Here is a 22,243-nt window from a genome sequence, read left to right on the forward strand (position 1 = left end):
AATGCGAATGGTTCCTTTTTTACGTTATTGGAAAAATGCAATTGCTTACGATGGATATCTGTCACATACCTTCTTGCATACTTGATTTTATTTTTATGAAAATATCGATGTGTAATGCTTCAGTGAGCGCGCAATATTCGAAACTTATGCAAATAAGAAAGTTCAAGGCCTTGGCCCCGCTCTGTGCCGTATCGAATGATTATTTTGGTGTACGCGCCTTTTGGATAGCGTCACTTTGAAGTCATGTGCGAAGATTCATGAACAATCTGTTGGCAAAAGTAACAAAAAACGCCCATGAAACAAACCTTCATTTTACTTTTTGTCTTGCCCACCAAAGGTGAAGGCGAGACTTAGGGATCGAAATGTCGTCCGTCCGTCACAAACCTAATGACACATAACTCCACAACCGTAAGTCGCTTTTCAACCACACTTAGATGGTAGATGGACTTGGGTGACCTGCATGTTAATTATGCTGCATCGAGGTCACATGGAAAGTTCAAGGGTCATTTTCAGGTCAACGTTAAATTTTACATGCAAGACTCTCTTATGACACGTAACTCCACAACCGTAAGTCACTTTTCAACCAAACTTGGATGGTAGATGGACTTAGGGAACCTGCATGTTATGCTGCAGTCGGAGGTCACATGATAAGGTAAAATGTCATTTTCAGGTCAACCTTAAAGTTTACATGCAAGACTCTCTTATGACACGTAACTCCGCAACCGTAAGTCACTTTTCAACCAAACTTGGATGGTAGATGAACTTGGGGGACCTGCATGTGATGCTGCAGTCGGAGGTCACATGGTAAGGTCAAAGGTCATTTTCAGGTCAACCTTAAAGTTTACATGCAAGACTCTCTTATGACACGTAACTCCGCAACCGTAAGTCACTTTTCAACCAAACTTGGATGGTAGATGAACTTGGGGGACCTGCATGTGATGCTGCAGTCGGAGGTCACATGGTAAGGTCAAAGGTCATTTTCAGGTCAACCTTAAAGTTTACATGCAAGACTCTCTTATGACACCTAACTCCGCAACCGTAGGTCAGTTTTCAACGAAATTAATTGCATATTCATTAATCTTTGTTCTTTTTCTGCATCATAACCTAACAGACGTTAAATGGTGTCACACCACTAATGGTTGCAGCGAGGGGAGGACATGAAGAATGTGTTCGGATGTTGCTTGATAACGACGCAGACATAGAGATAACAGATAACGAAGGATGGACAGTCCTCCATCATGCAGCAGCAAGGTAAACAACATAATTATATAGATAAAGATTACTAAACATTCAGTCTCAAATTTTGGGATATTTCATGAATATTGACATAAAAATTGAATATTTTGACAATTTTTTGTAATAAAACAATTGTGTTTAATTGTATTCAAAGAATTGTTGCGAGCGCGAGTTCAAAATTTTGATATGGGCCTACTGATCTGAAAATGACAGATTATAGTGACCCATGAAGAGGATACATATCTCACCAATCAAATAATGCAAGCGCGAAGCACGAGCTAAAATTTTTTATTTTTACCTGTAAAATGGATTTTCTAAGCACTTTTTTTATCATGACTCGGATTATCTAATACTTAGCAATTGATGCGAACTGAAAATTTTTCATTTTCGAGCTGAAAATTTGATATTAACAGTATCAATTATAATCTAACTAAACAATTGATGCGAGCGCAAAGGGCGAGCTGAAAATATTTTTGATATTCTGACTTTAAAAATGATATTCTAAGAATTATTTGTAATCATGATCGTGATGGATATCTGGTCATTCAAATAAAAAAGACAGGTTGGTGTAATTCATCTAAGTCATATAAAACAAATCCCTTCGTGTCATCAGGTTTGAGAGTTTGTACTTTTTGATGAAAATGTAACACAATTTTTTATTTATGTGCTTATGAATAAATATGATTATAAATAAGTGTTTGGTATCGTAAAATAGCCTTAAAACGGACATACTGAAGCTATTCGACATGCACTCATCGGAGTAAAATCGCATGAATGACTAAAACGCTAGAGCAAATCAATATTGATATCTAATATTTCATTTATGTTATATATATATATTGTTTCACTTAATCATTCTAGTCATTTATGCGATTTTACTCCGATGAGACCATGTCAAAAAGCTTTAATATGTCCGTTTTTAAGGCTATTTTACAAAAATATGATGATACATCATAATAATAATAACAATAATGATAAAAATAATATGTATGTAGGCCCATAAACATAGGTGGTTGAATACTTGGCTTCATCTACTGATCATTTCCAAATGAACAGACCGAACAAGGTTTCCAACATACTTTAAAAGATGAAGGACGCGTGCGCTGTAGAAGAGCCCACAATTATTATCATTATCATTATATAACATATTCATAATCATTATTATCATTATTATTTTTATCATTATTATTATTATTATCGTTATTATTAGTAGTAGTACTATTATTATCATTATCATTATTGCTGTTATTATTACTGAAGAGAATCGTAAAATGATTTTTTTTAAATCTTTTGACATGCATGGAAGCCGGACATTTTCATCACTTTTTCTAGCCATGAATAAGATTGATATCTTACAATTTATGCGAGCGCGAAGCGAGATTCAATTTGTTTGTTAGATTTACACCGCCAAATTAGACATTATGAACTTTTTCTAATAATGACAAAGATTGGTATTTTCACTAAATGAATGGTTCGAGCACGAAACACGATCCAAATAATTCGATCTTCTGATCTGAAAATTTTACATTTTAACTTTTTTTAAGGAGAACACACTATAACCCAATAAACAATTATAGCGAGCGTAAACGTTCGGCCAGAAATATTCAATCTTTTGACTAAAGAGACCCTTTTAAGCGCTGATTTCTTTTACTAGCTCTTTCTTTCATCTCTCTCTTTTCTCTCCGTTTTCGTACTCTTCCCCCCCCTTTTTTTTCTTTTGTTTCTGCTCTTGGCGAGCGGAGGGGTTCCGCGTTACCGAGGGAATCCCTTGGTTACTGGCCTGATATCAAAATAATTCAAAACTGTTTGAACTCTATGTGACATGGATGTACAATTGATATATTTTTTACTATCTACATTTTAACTTGATTTCACCGACATGGTTTGATTTCCTTTTCACCCTTCGTGAGAACATTGATAATGAATAAGTCAGTGATTGTATAGAATCAAATTAGGTCATCGAGGTAGTACCTCGATGACCTAAGGTACGTATATCAGCTGGACCATAACATCAATGCCAAGTTGCCAACCCATTTCGGTGAATTCATAATACGGTGTGCCATCTATCGGCTGCAGGATCGGCTGCAGCAGACAGGCAAAAAATATAGGTTTTCCAGGTCAAATGTCCACTGATTGGAACCAATCGTCCATGTAGGTAATTTAGATGTCCGTGCCCGGGGGGGGGGGGCACTTCCATTGACGAGTGGATACCATGCGCGACCATGGGGTCTCGAAAAGCACCCTAAACACTTAGTTTCCAAATTCTGAAAATGCACCCCTTAATATATATTGGCGTCTGAAATCCTACCTTTTACAAGTATTGCAAACAAAACGATACGCGTAGCCAGGGGGGCGGTGGGGGCGGTCGCCCCCCAAAAAAAAGTCCCCAAAAAGAAAAAAAAAGAAGGGAAAAAGAGAGGAGAAAAGGAAAAGCGAAGGGAGGAAAGGGAAGAAAGGTGGCTCTGTAAGTGTTGGCACGCTTCGCATGCATTTACCGCCCCCTCCAAAATGAAATCCTGGCTACGCGGTTGCTGAAATGAACCCCTAAACAAGTACAGTGATGGGTCCGTCGGTCGTCGGTTTTATCTTTACACACCATTTGGTTTAGTACGGCCCCATGCACCTTCTAATAAATGGGTAAATGGGTACCTAGCAGGAATTTATTCCTTGAAACGCAGCGCGCGTAACAGCTGCACTGCTAAAGCCAGGGTAATGCTGCATATACTGTAGAGCGCTTAGAGACTACTGACAAAGTAAGTATTAAGCGCTTTATAGGCAAGTATAATTATTATTCTACACCTCGCACAAATCGGACTCTAAACACGTAGTGCTGGTGCAAAAAGGACATCCTTTCTAAAAACATTTCAATTTTGTTTAGCATCCCCGCAAATATGACCCTGAACACGTAGCTTTCCTAGCGAAATAGATACCCTTTTTAATATTATTTTTGTGTTTTTGACACCCTTATCTTAGCCGGGTAATATGGGAGCGCCTTGAGCACCTAACAAGGTGGATATGTGCGCAATATAAATACCCTATATTATTATTATTCTTATTATCGCGTTACGTACGTAACGTGCCCTATCGTGAAAAAGACATCCTTTTTACGTGTTTTTTTGGTCGCGCATGGTATCCACTCGTCAATGTAAGTGCCCCCCCCCCCGGTGTCCGTGTTCATGAGCGTATGCCCGCATTAAAATAGGGATGTCCGATTAGGGAAATCAAATGTCCATGTGGGTTCAAAGTGTCCATATAGCTGTTTGAAATATCCTATTACCGAAACCAAAAGTCACATAGAGAACTGAATGACCAAATAGAGAGAGATATATCCCACTTGGAAAATCACTTCGTATAGGGATCTGAATTGTCCACAGTTTGAAATGATGATTTTACTCGAACATCATAACTTCTTATTTTTAATCTTTCTCTTTTTTCACGTTTTTTTTAAAGGAATTTGTCAAAAGTGCCATTTTAACACACAAGTATATGGGGAATGTTTTACGCGCGTGGCACATGTATGTAATATAGGCAAATTCCCTAGATAGTGGATGGCATACCCGCCAAAACTCAGTAGCAAACAATTTCTCACTGATATCAAAATGTCCCGCAATATGTTTAGTCATCAAGTGGTGCAAGAGATGGATTTAATGGCTTAGCAAGGCTATATCAGGTAAAGTTAGTAGGTCTGTGTATGTAAGCCTAGGATAGGAATGTATGTAGTCTGGTCAATGTATAGATTCTAGGCCTCTTTATGTTCTGATTCATCTTTTGTTTGTGTTGGTGTACATCACCTACTTAATGTTAGAAAGACCTTTACAAATTGTTCATTTTAAAGGAAGGGAGTCTCGAGAGGAGATAGAACGTTGAGAACTTTACTGAAGAGAAGAGTGGTACCTTCAAGAACCCCCCCCCTCCCTCTTCATAAGCCCTGCCATCTATCAAATTCTCTCTCTCTCTTTATCTATATATTTATGTATCTCTTTCTTTTTACATCTGGTACTAATAGCCCTAGGAAGATTATGATAAAAAGGTCATATGCAAATGTACTAAAGTATTATGTTCTCATTCTTTTTGTTGTTTTCTCATTCAATCTCATGTATATTTGGGAATTATGTTTGGGGCAGTTCTTAATATGTACACAAAATTTACATAATTTACACCTTTATATTACAAGGAGAATATGGGCCTATATTGTCATTACATTCACTGTTGGGCTATATGCAGGTAGGATATGTTGACATCCATATATAGTGAATATAACATGTATGAGTAACACATTAAAATGGGTCATTGCATAGAAAATAGGCATTTTCAATGCATTTCTTTGTGCTAGTTTGAGTGTACAGATGTAAAAGAATAGCAAAGTAGCTATTTGAAAAATAAAATTCATAGTTCATATAATATAGGTTTTATGAGCCTAATTACAACAGGAAGGTTAAAGATATTCGTTCGACCCAACCCATTCGATTTTTTTTTTCAATTTGATATTACTGATTGACAAAAGTGTATAAATAAAATTGATAATCTAACACTGATTCTAGAAATGGTAACTACTGAACTTCCTTTGCCCAAATTGAGAAGATATATCAATGACTATAAAGAATTTTTTGACTGGCGGAAGAAATAGGGCTATTTTACTGTTTCAGTTGATAAATTTGATCCCGTCATTATATAGTTATCTTCATAAATGGCGATTTATTCTTAAAATGAGCTGGCTACGATACCCTTCTCTGATCAGATATGGAATGTCAGATATATATCCTATCCAATGGTAGTAAACATTTCACCCTCTAATTCCACGTTTATTTTTAGGAATTTTTCAAAAGTGCCATTTTAACACACAAGTCTATAGGGAATGTTTTACGCGCGTGACACCAGCAGCTAGAAATTTTGCCTGTCTGCTGCAACCGATAGATGGCGCAACATATTGTAAATCGCACAGGGGGCATTCTACGGGATATTTTAAAGTTAGTAGAGGAGTAAGGCTGGAGGATCCACTCCATATTTATTTATCATAGCGATTGAATTATTAGCTCATTATATTAGGAGAAATGTTAATATAAAAAGGGATAGGATTTGGGAAACGGGAAATAAAACAAGTTCTGTATGCAGACGACATTACATTGTTTTTAAAAGATATGAACTCGATTCAGAGAGTAAAGAAAGTATTCTCAGATTTTGAAAATTTAACTGGATTGAAGATTAATATGGATAAACTTTTTATGGTTGGGAGAAGAAAGAGATAGACCTGGTTTACCACTTCTTGGACATTGGTTTCAACATATTAAAATCTTAGGGGTACATTTCGCATGGGATTGTAAAGTCAAAGATGACTTGAACTATAAGGAAATCTTGAGTAAAATTAAAAGACTTATTGGTTGGTGGAAACAAAGAGATCTCACGACGTATGGTAAAATAAAACTTTTGAAAATGTATGCATTTTCAAAATTAAATTATGTTTCTTCCCTGATGACAGTCCCAAAAGACGTTTATTTAAGGAAATAGAAAAAAATATTTTAATTTTATTTGGGGAGGAAGAGCTAGAATAAAACGCAAGGTTCTATATCAAGACTATTCTATTGGAGGACTGAGAGCTCAAAATTTTGAGGTCTTTGTTAAGACCCAACGAATAATGTGGATTAAACGTTTGCTAGATGGAGGGAAACGTTCGTGTTGGAAAGCAACCTTCGAATATTTTTTTAGCTTTTTAGGTGGTCGAATCATATTTCTGTGTGATTATGATACGAGTAGAATGAATTTGAAAGGTATACCATTATTTTACATAGATATGCTGAAGGCATGGCACGAATTAGATAAGTGTAGACATTTTGGATGGAAAAGTAATCTCATTATTTTTAATAACAAGCGTATATGCCTCAATAATAAGACCTTTTTTTATATTGAATTATTTCAGAAAGGTATAGTAAAGGTCTCGGATATAATAGTTGGAGGTCAATTAAGACCAGTTTCATACTGGTATAATCTGAAATTTTCATCTGAAAACTTGCTCAAAATTCAAAAGATATTTTCAGTAATAACAAAAGAGTGGATACAAGGTGATTTTATGGAAATAGATACAGACAACTTTGAAATTCAATTGATGATATGTGGGCATGTTCAGAAACTACGTGATATAAAATCTAAATGAATATATGACCACTTCATTGAAAATTTTCAAATTGATTATGTATTTCATGTTACAGATGGGCAATCCGAATATGATTTGGGAATGGGGGAACTGAAAGAATTATTTCTGAGACTGAAATGTGCAATGCTATGCAATAAACACAGAGAATTTCAATACAATTTAGAAGGGGCTGTGTACACGAAAAGGGAACTTTCTAAATTTGGTTTTGAGACAGATAATTTGTGTTCCTTTTGTAAAAAAAGATTTTTTTTGTTGTCCTGAAGTTAAGCGATTATGGAGATGAGTAAAAAATTTCAACTGAATGAACTTGGCAGAAAATGACAGTTGGAAAACAATTTTCATGGGGATATCTGGAAATACTACAAGAGTAGCTTTAATAAACTGTATTATATAATTAAGTAAATTGTTTTTAGTTCAAGAAAACAGGGAATATTGCCAACCGTACAGAAAGTGACACATTTGGTTAAAGAGTAGATAGTGTGTGTGTATGTGTCTGGATGCGGGGTGAGTGTTGGTGTGAGTGCGTGCTTGGGTATATGATTGTTTAATGAGTGTGTCCTTGTGAATAATTTTGTATTTTCTTTTAAATTATTTTTTGTGATAATTAATATTCCTTCAAATAATATACAATGTACACTTTTATTGTTAATTAATGGCGCAATTTAGTTTTTAAACTACCAGGCCTGTGTGTATTTTTATGTGATTTTCTTATTAATAAAACCATTTATCTATGTATCTATCTATCTATACGGAATATCAAATAGCGTTTAAAAAGGGGAAGCTGGGGGTGCACTTAAGGAAATGGGAACAAATCAATGCATACCTTTCTTAATACTATGGATGTATGGTTGCTTCATTTTGTTTCTGTTTTGATTTGTTTATTTGTTCAAATACAGATAGCTGTACGAGAGCAGGATGCATCGTGTGTGGGTGTACGTGTGTAAATGGATGTGTGAATTTCGTGACGGGGAAGAGGGGGGGGGGAGCTGTGGGTGGTGATGAGTTGAAGTGAGCTTGTGTGACTCAGGGGCGGATCCAGCTTTCGCCAATAGGGGGGGCCGAAAAATATTTTCATCAACATTTTTCCCGATTGGCCGCTACAATCTAATTTTTTATTGGTTTTTCAGGGGGTAGTCCTAACAATAGACTGAAGTTTTAAGTATATGTTAGTTTTTATTGTTATAAACAAGATAAGGTATTTCATGTGGTCTTAATATATAATGCGAGCGCGATGTGCGAGCTAAAATTCTTTGATATTTTATGTCTTTAAAACTGAAGATTCTGAGCATTTTTTATAATCATGAACAAAGATAAGTATCAAACTAAACAATGCGAGCGCGAAGCGCGAGCCGAAATTTTATTATAGTAACATGACAAGGAACTCAATTAGGACTGTTTTTAGTGATTAATGAAGAGGATACAAGTATCACCAATTAAATAATGAGAGTGCGAAGCGCGAGCTCAAAATTTTTGATATTCCGACCTGAAAACTGGACAGTCTAAGCGCGTTTTTATTTAAATAAAGAACAAGTTGTGTGTCTCAAACAATTAAATGCGAGCGCGAAGCACGAGCTTAATTTTTTGATATATAGTACTCACATGATAAAGGAGCATTTTGACAAATATTGGAAAGAATTTCCAAAGAGGATAGGTATCTCACAAATTAAACAATGCGAGCACTGGCGTACCTAGGATTTTCCAGGATTTTCGTCAGGGGGGGGGGGGGGGGCAAAAAGGTATTTCAAGCTCGTCAGGGGGGCAGGGATACATGCATGGGTGATGGCTCGTCAGGGGGGGCAGACTGCCCCTCTGCCCCCCCCCCCGTAGGTACGCTAGTGAATGCGAGCGCGCAGCGCGAGCTGAAAATTTTTATATAACAATTTGTGTAAATCAAACAAAATAATGAAAGCTTGATGTGCGAGCTAAGATTGTGTGGAAATCGATTTCAGAACTGGATATATTAAGTGTCATTTAATCCTCTTGGATGGGTGTACACAGGCAATGCGAGCGCGAAGCGCGAGCGAAATTTTTTATATAAAGTATATTTTCCAATTCTTCCCCTCACCTTTTTCTTGTTTCCTTTCGGGGTCGGGCCGGCCGTTACGAGGCTGTAAATTACACATCATGGGTATAATACCTCTTTCCTACTTTTCTTTCTATTTTTCGTATTTTCTATCAAGTCTAAGAGTACACTTTTTCTGCAAGTTGTCAAAAAATAGGGGGGCCGGGGCCGGCTCGGCCCCCTCCTGGATCCGCGCCTGTGACTGTCTATGGAGAGAGATGAGGGGGGAGGGGTATGGGGGGGGGGGGGTAAGGTGAGTGTGTAGGGACGTTTTAGGATAATAACCTTCCTCTAATTAACCTTTGAAATAATCTTTTATCCTTTTTTTTATTCTTTTACAATTAATATGTGCAAAAGAGATTATTCCTATTCTAGTCAGGGAAAAAAGTCATCTTTTACAAAGTATGTTTGTTTTAAATTTTGTCGATTGATATGGGTTTTTCCCCTCTGCTTTCATATTGTTAAAGAAGAGAAATTTGGCAGTTTAATTTGATTTGTAATCATTTTAAAAATATTTGTAATCTCATTGATATTGATATATTAATTTGTTTGATTGTTTATTGATTGTATACATGCAAAGAATATTTATTTATATGAATTGTGATTGTAAACTTATTGATTTGAAAGAGGAAGAAAATACAATATTATTTTTTAAAAAGTATAATAATATATCTCTATGTTGTAAATCCACCGATATAAATTAAATTGATCATTAGATGAAAAGATATCAATTGAATAAGCGATGCGGATCATATTTAGGTAAAGGCATTTAAAAGAATTCAAATTAGCCATAATTTGTATTAATAATTCAACTTGCTCGATTTTCATTTTCGTTTATTTTGAAAAGTGGGAATGTAGCAGTTGTGAATTATCTACTGGATCAGAAAGACCTATTGTGCTCAAGACGTTCAAGAAGAGGCCATTCACCTTTAGATGTTGCATTGCGATCAGGAAAAACTGGAACTGCACGGATTCTCCTTGATAAGATAAAACATGTAAATTCTGTAACGATTTCGGTAACTCTATAAAAATAGCGCCTCTAGATTTTCGCCGTGGTACACATAAAGGAAATTCACTCATTATAATTCAAAGGTATGCGTCAAACTTTTGGAAAACCGCATGCCCTGGCAAAATGCGAATTTACAAAGAGGGCGAAAGTTTTCTGAATACATCAAAGACATGGTGAAATGTCCTTTTAAAGAGTCCATTAGCTTTGTCACAACTATTGTTTGGACATATAAGAATTTCATCCTGATGATTTCAAGGTGCCCTGTATCCTATATCACTAATCGTGATAATATAAATTATGCCCTAAATAAGTTTAGTTTGATATTCGTTGTATATGATCTGTGAGCATATGAGTTTTGTTTTATGTTCTACTTGCAATATTTCTTCAGGGCGATGAGATGCGCCAGGATTCTATATTTTCAGACACAGGAAGTGTTATTGTGACAGGGTTCTTAACACGATTTTAAGTTCATGATAAAATGATATGGCATAGTAATAAAACGGTCATTATACTCCTTCAATTACTTTTGGAGTTTTCTTCTGCTGTTTAACAGGACACATCGGTAATACACCAGAGCGATCGTGAAGGATTTACACCTCTTCACATTGCTATTGAAACTGGATTAACATCAATCGTTGAAGAGTTGATTTCTCTCGGTGCTGATTTAAACCAGGCATCAAACGATGGCAAGACACCATTACATACTGCTATCAAACTATGTAACTGTAAGAAGAGACAAGTTGAAATGACACCAGCTTTAGACCAGGTATAGCATACCTAATTAAATTAGGACTAGTGTGGCCCATGGGGAGGCGAAGGGCCTTGCCCCCTTCGACCTGATTATATACAGTATTTCATTTATTTTTATTTTGTTTGCATGGTAGACAACTTGTACACCACTGGATGGTTCCCGGTCAATTCATGCTATTAATCATTAAACCCCTTAGCTATGGCCGTAGTTTTTTTTTTATAATTATGTTTCTTTATGTATTCTGTTTTTTTTTAATGTAAAAAAATAAAGCATATTTTTTGGCACGTAATCCTCATGTTTTTTTTTTATCGCAATCCGAATTTTGATTTAAAAAAAATCATTCAGATTTTCAGAGTGCGATTTTAAATGCAATCATTTTTTCCAAACCTGCTATTTTCCTATTTTTTTTCAATTTTTTATTATCAAAATAGATACAGCAAGAGAGTGATGACACCCTATCACCGCCAGAAGCTTTGATACAACTCCTAGTAAATCAAGGATCTAAGAAAGGCATCAAGGATAAAGGCGGGTATTTTCCAGTGCAGTACGCCAAGGATGAGCACATTAAGCAAATGGCATTCTATAGGTGAGAGAAATAATACGTTATCCATGCTCCAACTTTGTGCAATAAAAACATATAGAGTCTTTATCAGAATAATCATCTACAAATTAATTACCATCGTCGCCTTAAATAATTCATTTATTTTTTTTTTTTTATTATTTTTTTTTTAATTTTTTTTTTTTGGGGGGGGGGGGGGCTGGGTCGCACACCAGCCTTTGTCTCCTTTTACAGCCAGATTTACCTTGAATTTGTCCAAAATAATTATATGAACAAAGGGGGAATCATTTTATTTTATCCAAGTACAATTCTGAATAAACTGGCGTTGCCTTATATTGAAATCAAATTGATTTTCTTTACAAAACCTTAATATTCATGAAAAAGCCCTGTGAAATCCAAAAAGATCTTGCAGACATGATTGCTCCTATATACTTGAACAGTCAATCCTACCTAAGTAATCTTCCAGAGACCTTTTTCGTTGAGTATATCTTATAGTTCAATTTCAGTCCTTATACAAATGAATGTATGAAAATAGGATACTGTTGCATACATTTGCTGATACCTACAAGTTATTTTACTCTATTTTTCCTTCTTCCTTTTCCAGGTCATCGGAAGAAGATTTTGATACCCCACGTGGCAAGTAGTTCTCTTGAGTCTTAAATGTCAATTTAACATTGAATTTTAACAGTCATCAATACAGAATTTTCCAAGGGTGCAGATATACATCGTTTGGATATTTTTATGGGGGGGGGGGGTGGGGTGGGGTGGGGGTGCTTTGCAGAAATCTCAGTAATCCCTCCATTGACGATAAAACTCCTTAAAATAAGGAATCTAAAAAAATGATTATTTTCCTTGGTTCTACTAGTAATTTAATTTACACCTTTAAATCAAAAGATCGACCGTTTCCAAGATCAAAGACTCACCGCAGTATTGGTAACGAAGGTGGAATCCTATACTTGGATAGTTGTGACGTCACAATGGCTATTCTACCAGGACCATTGGAGCCTGGCTCTTGTCACGATGTATCTATATCTCTGATTACTGAGGATCCACCATCAATCAAAGAGGATGAGTTTCTTACAGGTCATGGCATAGAAATCGATATCCCTCCTCAGTGGTACTACAACAAATACCGACGCATAACTCTATGTCTCCCCCATGCGGCAGCACCCGGGAAGTCAAATAGACAGTCTACTGACGTCATTTGGAAACATAAAGAATTGACTTCAGGTGAGCTATCAACAAACGCAAAGTTTACTCATAACTGGTAATGCAGTGAAAATAGTCGACGTAAAAATGCCTTTTTAAGAAAGGCATAGATTTTTACTATTCAGTATTTCAGTCAATAATTTGCTTGCATCATTCCCATCATTCGTAATGGTGTAAGGCTATATGCCTATAGTGTTATGCGTTTTTTGGAAATGTATAGTAATGAATCAGATTGGTATCCTCTCTGCGCACTTTTTTTATTTTCATTAAATCATTGTGTGCGCTATGAACGCCTAGCTTAGCCGGGTAGTATAGGAGCGCCTTGAGCACCTAACAAGGTGGATATGTGCGCAATATAAATACCCTATATTATTATTATTATTATTATTATTGGCTCGTATGCATAGCAGAGCGAGACTATATGCACTGCTTTTCTGTACAATTGTTTGGGGCATCCATTAACCGAACCGAAATGCTAATTTTGAGGACCATTTATTTGTCGATACCAGTTGGCAAGATTCTGAGTTTTAAAGTTGCGCACTCTTTTATTGTAAAACTCTTTCTTAGCAACCCTAATCGATTTTATTACTTTATTTCTTAAATTGGGCAATTTTGCTAATTTGCATAAATACAAAATGGCGGCCAGATGCCATCTTAAAAAACCTAACTTTTGAACCCCTTGCCCCGAAATGATGGGTAATTACTCTTTTTAGGGGTTTTGGGGTGTGTAGAATCACGTTCTGCTATCTATTTTGCAATTGAAATGTCATCTTCAGGTCAAATCCAAGATGGCCGCCAGATGATGCCATTTTGAAAAATTAACTTCAGAACGTTCTGTCACAGAATCATGAAAAATACCTCTTTTAGTGAGTACATTGTATTTGGTATGTTGATTCCATTTCTGTTAATAATTTTGCAATATAGGATCATTCAGATAAAAAAGATTGTCGCTAAATACCATTATACAAAAAAAAATTCCCGAGACTATTGAACCTTGACCTTGAAGAAGTACTCTCCCCAAAACGTACACGCTTCCCCAAAGAGGTATACTATTATGTGTAGGATCTCATGTAAGGCTATTTTAGTAAGAATGATTAATTTCTTTTAATCTCTCCATTATTAGTGGTCAAGTCAGGTCTCAGATGGTCAGATGATTGATATATTTCGTCCCTAACCGATCACCTTAGAATGAAACCATTCATTTCTGGAGTTCTCATCATTTGTTTATGTCTATCCATTCTTTTTTAGTGGAAGTATTGTTTTTTCAATTAAAAAGTGATTTCTCCGTAACTTCAGAAAATTGGTTAACCTTCCTTTATAATTATCATTGGACTTTTCGTGCTGACAAAAGGTCAGCATGAGTGCACTTTTTAGTCTCTTGTAGAAGATATGCTCCCAAAGACTGATCCATGGTCATATCATTCCATAAGCACAGTTTGCTACAACGCTGGAACATCTTATAGCTTCCCTCAGTTCCTGTGAGCAGTGGCGTGAAGCAATTAGGCTGCGCCTGGCCCTTACTCTCGTTGGGATCTTCTCCATGCTTCTCCAGTATGTATTTGGCGAATGCACAGAAGGCATCTACATGTGGGCGCGTCGTGGTCTAGTGGTTCTAACTCTTGCCTTTCAAACAGAAGGTCGTGGGTACGAATCCTAGCCATGGCGGGTTTTCCTTCAGCAAGAAATTCATCCACACTGTGCTGCACTCGACCCAGGTGAGGTGAAAGGGTACCCGGCATGATTAATTCCTTGAATGCTTGAGCGCCTAGGCAGCCCAGCTAAAGCCGGGGTAATAATAGCAGGGCCCGCTGTGAGAACAGTTTTCGGAACTGAAGTGGCTACCCTGGGTAAATATACCGTTATCATTATCATTAGTATTATTGCATGTCCCTACCAAGCAGATGGGAAAATATTCTACATCAACCGGCTATGTGTAAAAACAATGGTCAAGACAGTTCTCATTCGTGAGATGTTGTACGGCATCGACGTCGCCCCTGCCTTTCATAAAGAAGCGGGAGTAGGTCTACAAGACCTATTCATACAGCCGCCTGTCCTGTGAATGTAAGGAGTTTGGATCACCCATCAGCCTGTAAGACATCCCGATCCTGATCGACTCAAGAAACTGACTGTGTTCCAGATATCTCTATCAACAGCACTCACTCGTCTGGTTGTAGTGGACTTCTCACCTACCTTGGATTGACTATCTGTCTCTAGTTCCCTTTCACTGGACAAGGAGATAAGCACCAGGATAGAAAAAAAATCTGTCACAGTCATGGCCTAGCTCCTGAACGGAAATAAGTCCTGGAAAACGTACGCCGATCAATAAAAGCGGCTAAACACCTCCCATGTCAGCTGCCTTGGATGTATCCTGCACATTAAATGGCAGGACAGAATGAAAAATATAAGGCCCTTCAGCGTACATGTACGTGCATGCTGGCATTCCCAGCTTATTCTCGCTCCTTAGTCAAAGGTGCCTCAAGTGGTTGGGGCAGGTTCGCCGTATGAAACTTTGGCAAATCCTAGAAGGGAAACGCCAATGTAAGGTGAGATGTGTAATTGGTCTCCATATAGATCACACCTCCGTTATAAACACACCTGCAAACGTGACATAAAACTTGCCGGCATAAACACTTGTGCAGATGTAGATGATATTGGCCATCTATGGATTGCTACTAAGTACAGGGGTCAAGACGTCAGAAAATGATCGGAATGCTATACCTTGGCAGACGAAAGACTAAGGAGGAAGGCTAGGGCAGCATCTCTGTCTGAACCTGTCTCAGCGCCATCCTCCTTCATCTATACAAATTTGCTTTTTTTGAGACAGCCACTCTACATCGGAGCTCTACAGCCATACTCGAAAATGTAATACCTAGCGCGCTACACCATCGTCTTTTGAGACAAACTGATGCCTACTTATTATTGGGCATTTCGATTTAGGAAAAATATGGAGAGAACACTTTCAAATTCAAATAAGACTTTAGTGCCTCTTCAGTACAAAAGTATGAATGGACATTAAAAAAAATAAAAAATACACGCGAAATTGATCGTAGCCCAAATTCTAAGGTGAGCGGTTAATGTCGAACGTCTGACAACATCTTAGATATGACTTCACCTTGAACTAAAAATTGAGAATTAAGAAAAGTGAAAGTGAAAAGTAAGAAGTGAAATACATAAGCTCTTTGACTATATGCCTCGGAAAGTAATTTTTCAAGATGGGGTTTGGCGGCCATCTTGAATTTGATCTGAAAATTATTCTTTATTGCAAAATTACATTAGAACTTGAATCAAACTACCAAATGACTAACGAATAGAGTTATTATTCATGATTCTGGGGCAAAGGGTTAAAAAACTAATTATTTCAAGATGGCGTCATCTGGCGGCCATCTTGGATTTGACCTGAAGATGACCTTGTACTGCAAAATAGATAGCAGAAAGAGATTCTACACACCCAAAACCCCTATACAAAGGTATTACTCATCATTCTAGGGCAAGGCGTTTAAATTCAATTTTTCAAGATGGCATCTGGCGGCCATCTTGGATTTGACATGAAGATGACCTTATATTGCAAAAATAATAGAAATCGATTCTACACACCCCTAAATCCATAAAGGAGCTATTCCTCATCATTATGGGGCATGGGGTTCAGAAGTTAGGTTTTTAAGATGGCATGTGGCGGCCATTTTGGATTTATGCAAATTAGCAAAATTGCCCGAAAGGGCAACTTTGGACAACCAAGCTGAATTTGTTCTAGGACCCCATAAAACACGAATCAAGAAAAAAAAACCTCATCGGAAAAAAACATTTCTAGGTTCGAAAATGTCAAATCGACTAAAAGGACATGAAGATGGCCTTATATTGCAAAAATAATAGAAATCGATTCTACACACCCCTAAATCCATAAAGGAGCTTTTCCTCATCATTATGGGGCATGGGGTTCAGAAGTTAGGTTTATAAGATGGCATGTGGCGGCCATTTTGGATTTATGCAAATTAGCAAAATTGCCCAAAAGGGCAACTTTGGGCAACCAAGCTGAATTTGTTCTAGGACCCCATAAAACACGAATCAAGAAAAAAACCTCATCGAAAAAAAACCATTTCTAGGTTCGAAAATGTCAAATCGACTAAAAGGACTTGGTCACGAGCATGCAAAGCTTTTTGCCTTTGCAAAATTAATGACTTGATATTACATTTCATTCATGGTTTGTCATTTATATGCATAGATATGGATTTTACCGGTAAGCATCGATCAAGATTGGTTTGAAGAAATAAATCACATTTTGAAGAAGGATCTTCTGTAATATATACATCCTCCCATGAATGATCAATTAACCAAGACCCAAATTCACGAATTCCGCTATCACGTAAAGAACGCACAAATTTCTTTTTAATCTTATTTTGCAAAGACAAATTTTCTGAAGAAGGACACCACAAAACACAATTATGATTACTCATACGTATTGATGCAAGGATATGTGGATCTCTAAAGTGATTATAACAGTTGGAAATGATTTTGTTTAAAATATTGTTTCCTCTAGTTTTATTTACAATTCAGAAAATAAGCAGATCTACAATGCCATCACCATACAAAAAGTATCTCTTTGCAAAAAGTGATTAACACTTGTAGCTATAAGCAATTAATAAGCAACGATACAAAAGAGGGACGTAGGCTATAAAATAGTTTTAAAGGACACTTGTATTAAGATACTCTAAACCACTATTTTCTGCAATATGCAATAATTGCTTTTACAGCTCATCGCCTCAAAGCATATGCCAATGAAGACGAAATGCAATCTACAATAAAAGAGAAACACGTCGAGGTCACCATCTATGCTGATTTAGTGATTAAGGGCAAGATACAACTTTGGGTACCATTCGATATTCACCGTCACGCCACGGGGAAACTGATGGCTTGCACCCCTTTCCTTCCCGTTGATATGGTACAGGGCAATGATGTAACACTACGGATGTACATACACGAGGACATACCTTACATTGCTGAGGTAAACAGAAAATCTCGACTGTGAACTGTTTCTAAAAATCATTTAAGCAAAATATTCATATCTAATTGAGATCATATTGATGAATAATTGCTGATGATTGGTCAATTATGTTATGAAGTTCCAGAATGCTGTGTTCTAACCGTTCTAACCATAGACTTATAACGTATGAGGCGCCGAATGTACCAATATTATATAGAACAATTATTTGTTATATAATCATTATTTATTAAATAATAACTATTATTTATATATAATTTACATTTATTTGTAAATAACTATTATTATATAAAATATCATTTCTAATTATTTATATATAATTCCAAGTAATACTTCATTATTTGTAAATAATAATAGTTCGACATTCCATTATTTATAAATAATGATTATTTGTTTTTCATTATTTATAAATAATGATTATTTGTTTTTCATTATTTATAAATAATGATTATTTGTTTTTCATTATTTACAAATAATGATTATTTGTTTTTCATTATTTATAAATAATGATTATTTGTTTTTCATTATTTATAAATAATGATTATTTGTTTTTCATTATTTATAAATAATGATTATTTGTTTTTATATTATTTATAAATAATGACACTACATACTTCATTATTTATAAATAATTGCAATTCGTTTTTCCGTTATTAATAAATAAGTTTTCTATTATTTATAAATAATAATTATTTATTATCAATGCCAGTGCACATTTCTTTATTTATAAATAATTTGTTGAGTTTTCCATTATTTATAAATAATGATTATTTGTTAAATAATGAAAACGTCTACTTCATTATTTATAAATAATTTTTTCGAGTGCACCATTATTCTCATTATTTATAAATAATCATTATTTAATGTTCGGGTTTTCCATTATTTATAAATAATTTTTTCGAGTGCACCATTATTCTCATTATTTATAAATAATCATTATTTAATGTTCGAGTTTTCCATTATTTATAAATAAAGATTATTTGTTAAATAATGAAATATCTACTTCATTATTTATAAATAATAATTTAGTTTCAATATCCCATTATTTATAAATAATCATTATTTATAAACAATTTTTACAGTTTGCCATTATATACAAATAATCATTATTTATATACAAATAACCATTATTTATTAAATAATGCCATTATTTATTATATAATGCCATTATTTATTAAATAATGGAAAACTCGCTATAACATGCAAATGTGGGACCGCCCATGATATGAATATTCATGATGCGATTTCCTTTTTCGTGATTTTTCTTCACAAATTTTTGTCCATTTCCTCTTCATAATGACATTTCTTAAAGCAATTTTCTAGGGATATGGTCTGATTTTAATATTCTTCATTTTCTATATAACTTCGTCTTCGTAGAAATATCAAAAAGTGTAATTTTATACGATTTTTCCTACAGTTCACAATCCCCATAGGGCCCCATAGGCGCGCGTGTATCGTAGGGACAACCGGTGAATCGACGGAGTGCTCTTCATCGAAATACTACGTTGGTTGGTCCCCGGAAGTGGCGGGCGGAATTTAGCCCGAATCCTCGATGGAAGTAGATCAAGTGCATATGAGCTGAGAGAGTGAAATATCAGTGTACAGGCCCTTCTACTTTTTATAAATATTTCTTGTTGCTTTTTTTGTTAAGTTAATTTTTCCTGGTGTAGAGATAAGTTTCAGTTCTAATAATGCACTTCAAATACATTTTGGAGTGTCTGTTTGAGGCGTTTGGGGCGATTTCACCCTGGCCCCAAAATGCTCGCAATTAACGACAATACGGGGGCATATGATGACCCCTAAATTTTTAAAAACTTATTTTTCTATTGAAAATTATCACAAAATTCACCAAAAGTGTGCACGAAAGCCTTCGTATTTCACTTTTAAAACTCCAAAAAGTGCCCAAATGACAAGCTTGGTCGCTTCGCTGTGTCGCTTTCAACTTGAGAAAGTTTACGCGTCTGCTTCCCCCCCCCCGAAAGAAATTCTGTGAACGGGATACGGCCATGCTCTAAAGAGCCTGGCACATTGATTTATGTATACTTTCATTTTCATTATTTTTATCTCATTATCATCATGGCCTTACGCAGAATTTTTTCCAGGGGGGCCGGGGCGCGAAATTATTTTTCCCACCGAGTTCTGGACCAACATATGAATATTCATGACTTGCGTCTTTGGATTGAGAGTACGCATGCGCGTGGACTTTGCCTCGACCAGTGCCGATCGTAAGCATTCACGTTGCTCAGAATGAATTAGCATCACCAAATTACCGGTTCCCTTTCATAGTTACATAGGCCTTATAGGCTTAGATCTATAAATATATATATCCAATTCTTAAACACTTATTAAACTAGCTGCCATTAATGGCAAGACATGTGCAAGGGTAGGGCTAGCTTTGGTTAGCGCATTAACTTTACCTCAAATCTGGACCTGTCTAATGAATCAGTGTTGTAGTGCCTTGATGCTCGGCCTTGGCCTTATGGCGCCTTAATGCCTACTTTTTCAAAGCCTTGGCCTTGAGGATTTTGAGCCTTGAAATTTTAAGGCTTTAAGGCATTTTCAAGGCTTTTTCAAGGCATTTTGTATTTTGTACTTTCATTTGTTTTAAATAAGTAACTATAAATGTTTCAATTGTTTTTTTAATATATTTAGTGACACTTATGCTCGATACTACCAATTACCATTAACAGTAGCAGAAGCAGTAGTAAGTGTATAGCAGTGTCATCAATTGTAATTGTCACCATTATCAAGAAATTCAAACAAATAATACATCAGTTATGAAAAATATCATTATGTGTTGGTAATGTGTTGTAATCATATGTTGATAATGACAGTAAATAATAATGGTCATGATCAAGATAATAGTGCTTTGATGACAAGAATAATTTTTACATCTGACTGCAATTTTGACAACAATTTTCATACTTTTAACATAGCTAACTCTAAAGAACGATAACAAGGTTGATTTCTATTCCATTAGGATTTTCCTTGTATTATTTTCTTTGGCCAACAAGAATGTTTTAAGTCTTAATGATATTCTGAAAAGATTTGGTAAACTTGAACACAGTCTCAAATTTTATCATATCCAAATGGGTTATGTCAATGGCATGATGAGCCAGAAACTTTGAGGGGCCAAGCATGGCATATAGAGCAAAATTTCTGTCAAAAAAAGAAGAAAGCGATTGAAGCGAGCGAGTGAACAAAATTTGTACCCTTCTTTCTATAAAAAAAGCTAATTTTGCAATAGATTATTTAAAAAATAATATCACATTTACTCCATCTTTTCCTTTCCCTCCCCTCCCCCTTGTCTAAGTTTATTCTAAGTGGTGGGACTTCTTCTTCTCTCTATCTCTCTTCTAAATTTTATTATTTGTTTTGGGTCAGATTGACAAAACAAAGGGGGAAAAAATGTTAACTTCTTTTTAATCATATATCGTCCAACACTGAATCTCATTTCTCTACAGTGTCAAGAAAATAAACAACGTATTTGTTTTTGTGTCAATATGGTTTCAAGAAATAATAATTAACAAAAAATAATTAATATTATCAATAAATATTAATAATTAATGATTAATTAACTGTTTAATAAAAGTGGTTGTAAGCAGAAAAAAATATGAAAACTGACAAGAGTCCTAAAAATGACTCATTTTCAGTTTAAGCATTTGAAAATTTTAACTTGCGCTTTGTGCTTTCTTGCTCCCCCCAAAAGAAAAAATCCCCGTAGGATTTTTTTTTCCAAATGAAATATGCCCTTTTTAAAAAAGAAATACCCTCTTTGATAATAAAACATAATACATTTTAGGTTCGAAAATCACAGATTTTGAATCGTGCTTGCATCAATTATTGTTTAGTACAAAGTACTAATGGTTACAAAAATGTATAGAATGTTGCTTTATGGTTGAAATATCACAAATTTTTGGCTCGCTTCCTGCACTCGCATCATATTGTACTCGTTCTCTTCCCGTTCACAAAAAAATGCTTAGAATGTCCAGTTTTCAGGTTGGAATGTCATAAATTTTTGAGCTCGCGCTTTGCGCTCGCACTAGTTTTATTGGTGAGTTATGTATCTTATTTAAAATGCAGTAATTAACTGCTTCATTTACTGGTCAGTATATAAAAAAACAAGCGAGCGCAAAGTTATTTTTTAGTTAGATACACATCTTTTTCATGATTATAAAACCAGTTCAGAATAAAATAATTTCCATGTCTTATTACACGACATGTCAAGAAGTTTGAGCTGGCGATTCGCGCTGGCAACATTGCGCAAGGCAAT

The 22,243-nt window shown here is 35.5% G+C and overlaps 1 protein-coding gene across 1 annotated transcript; it reads left to right on the top strand.

The window, feature by feature from the left end:
* Positions 1-387: 387 nt before the first annotated feature.
* On the top strand, positions 388-11,796 carry LOC129279530 (ankyrin-1-like). Its single transcript, XM_064110963.1, has 5 exons — positions 388-408; positions 1,112-1,251; positions 10,294-10,441; positions 11,009-11,221; positions 11,638-11,796. The coding sequence occupies exons 1-5, from the start codon at positions 388-390 to the stop codon at positions 11,794-11,796; spliced, it is 681 nt and encodes a 226-aa protein (XP_063967033.1).
* The last annotated feature ends 10,447 nt before the right edge of the window (positions 11,797-22,243 follow it).

The sequence above is a fragment of the Lytechinus pictus genome, chromosome 16, assembly GCF_037042905.1.
Source record: "Lytechinus pictus isolate F3 Inbred chromosome 16, Lp3.0, whole genome shotgun sequence".
NCBI lineage: Eukaryota > Metazoa > Echinodermata > Echinoidea > Temnopleuroida > Toxopneustidae > Lytechinus > Lytechinus pictus.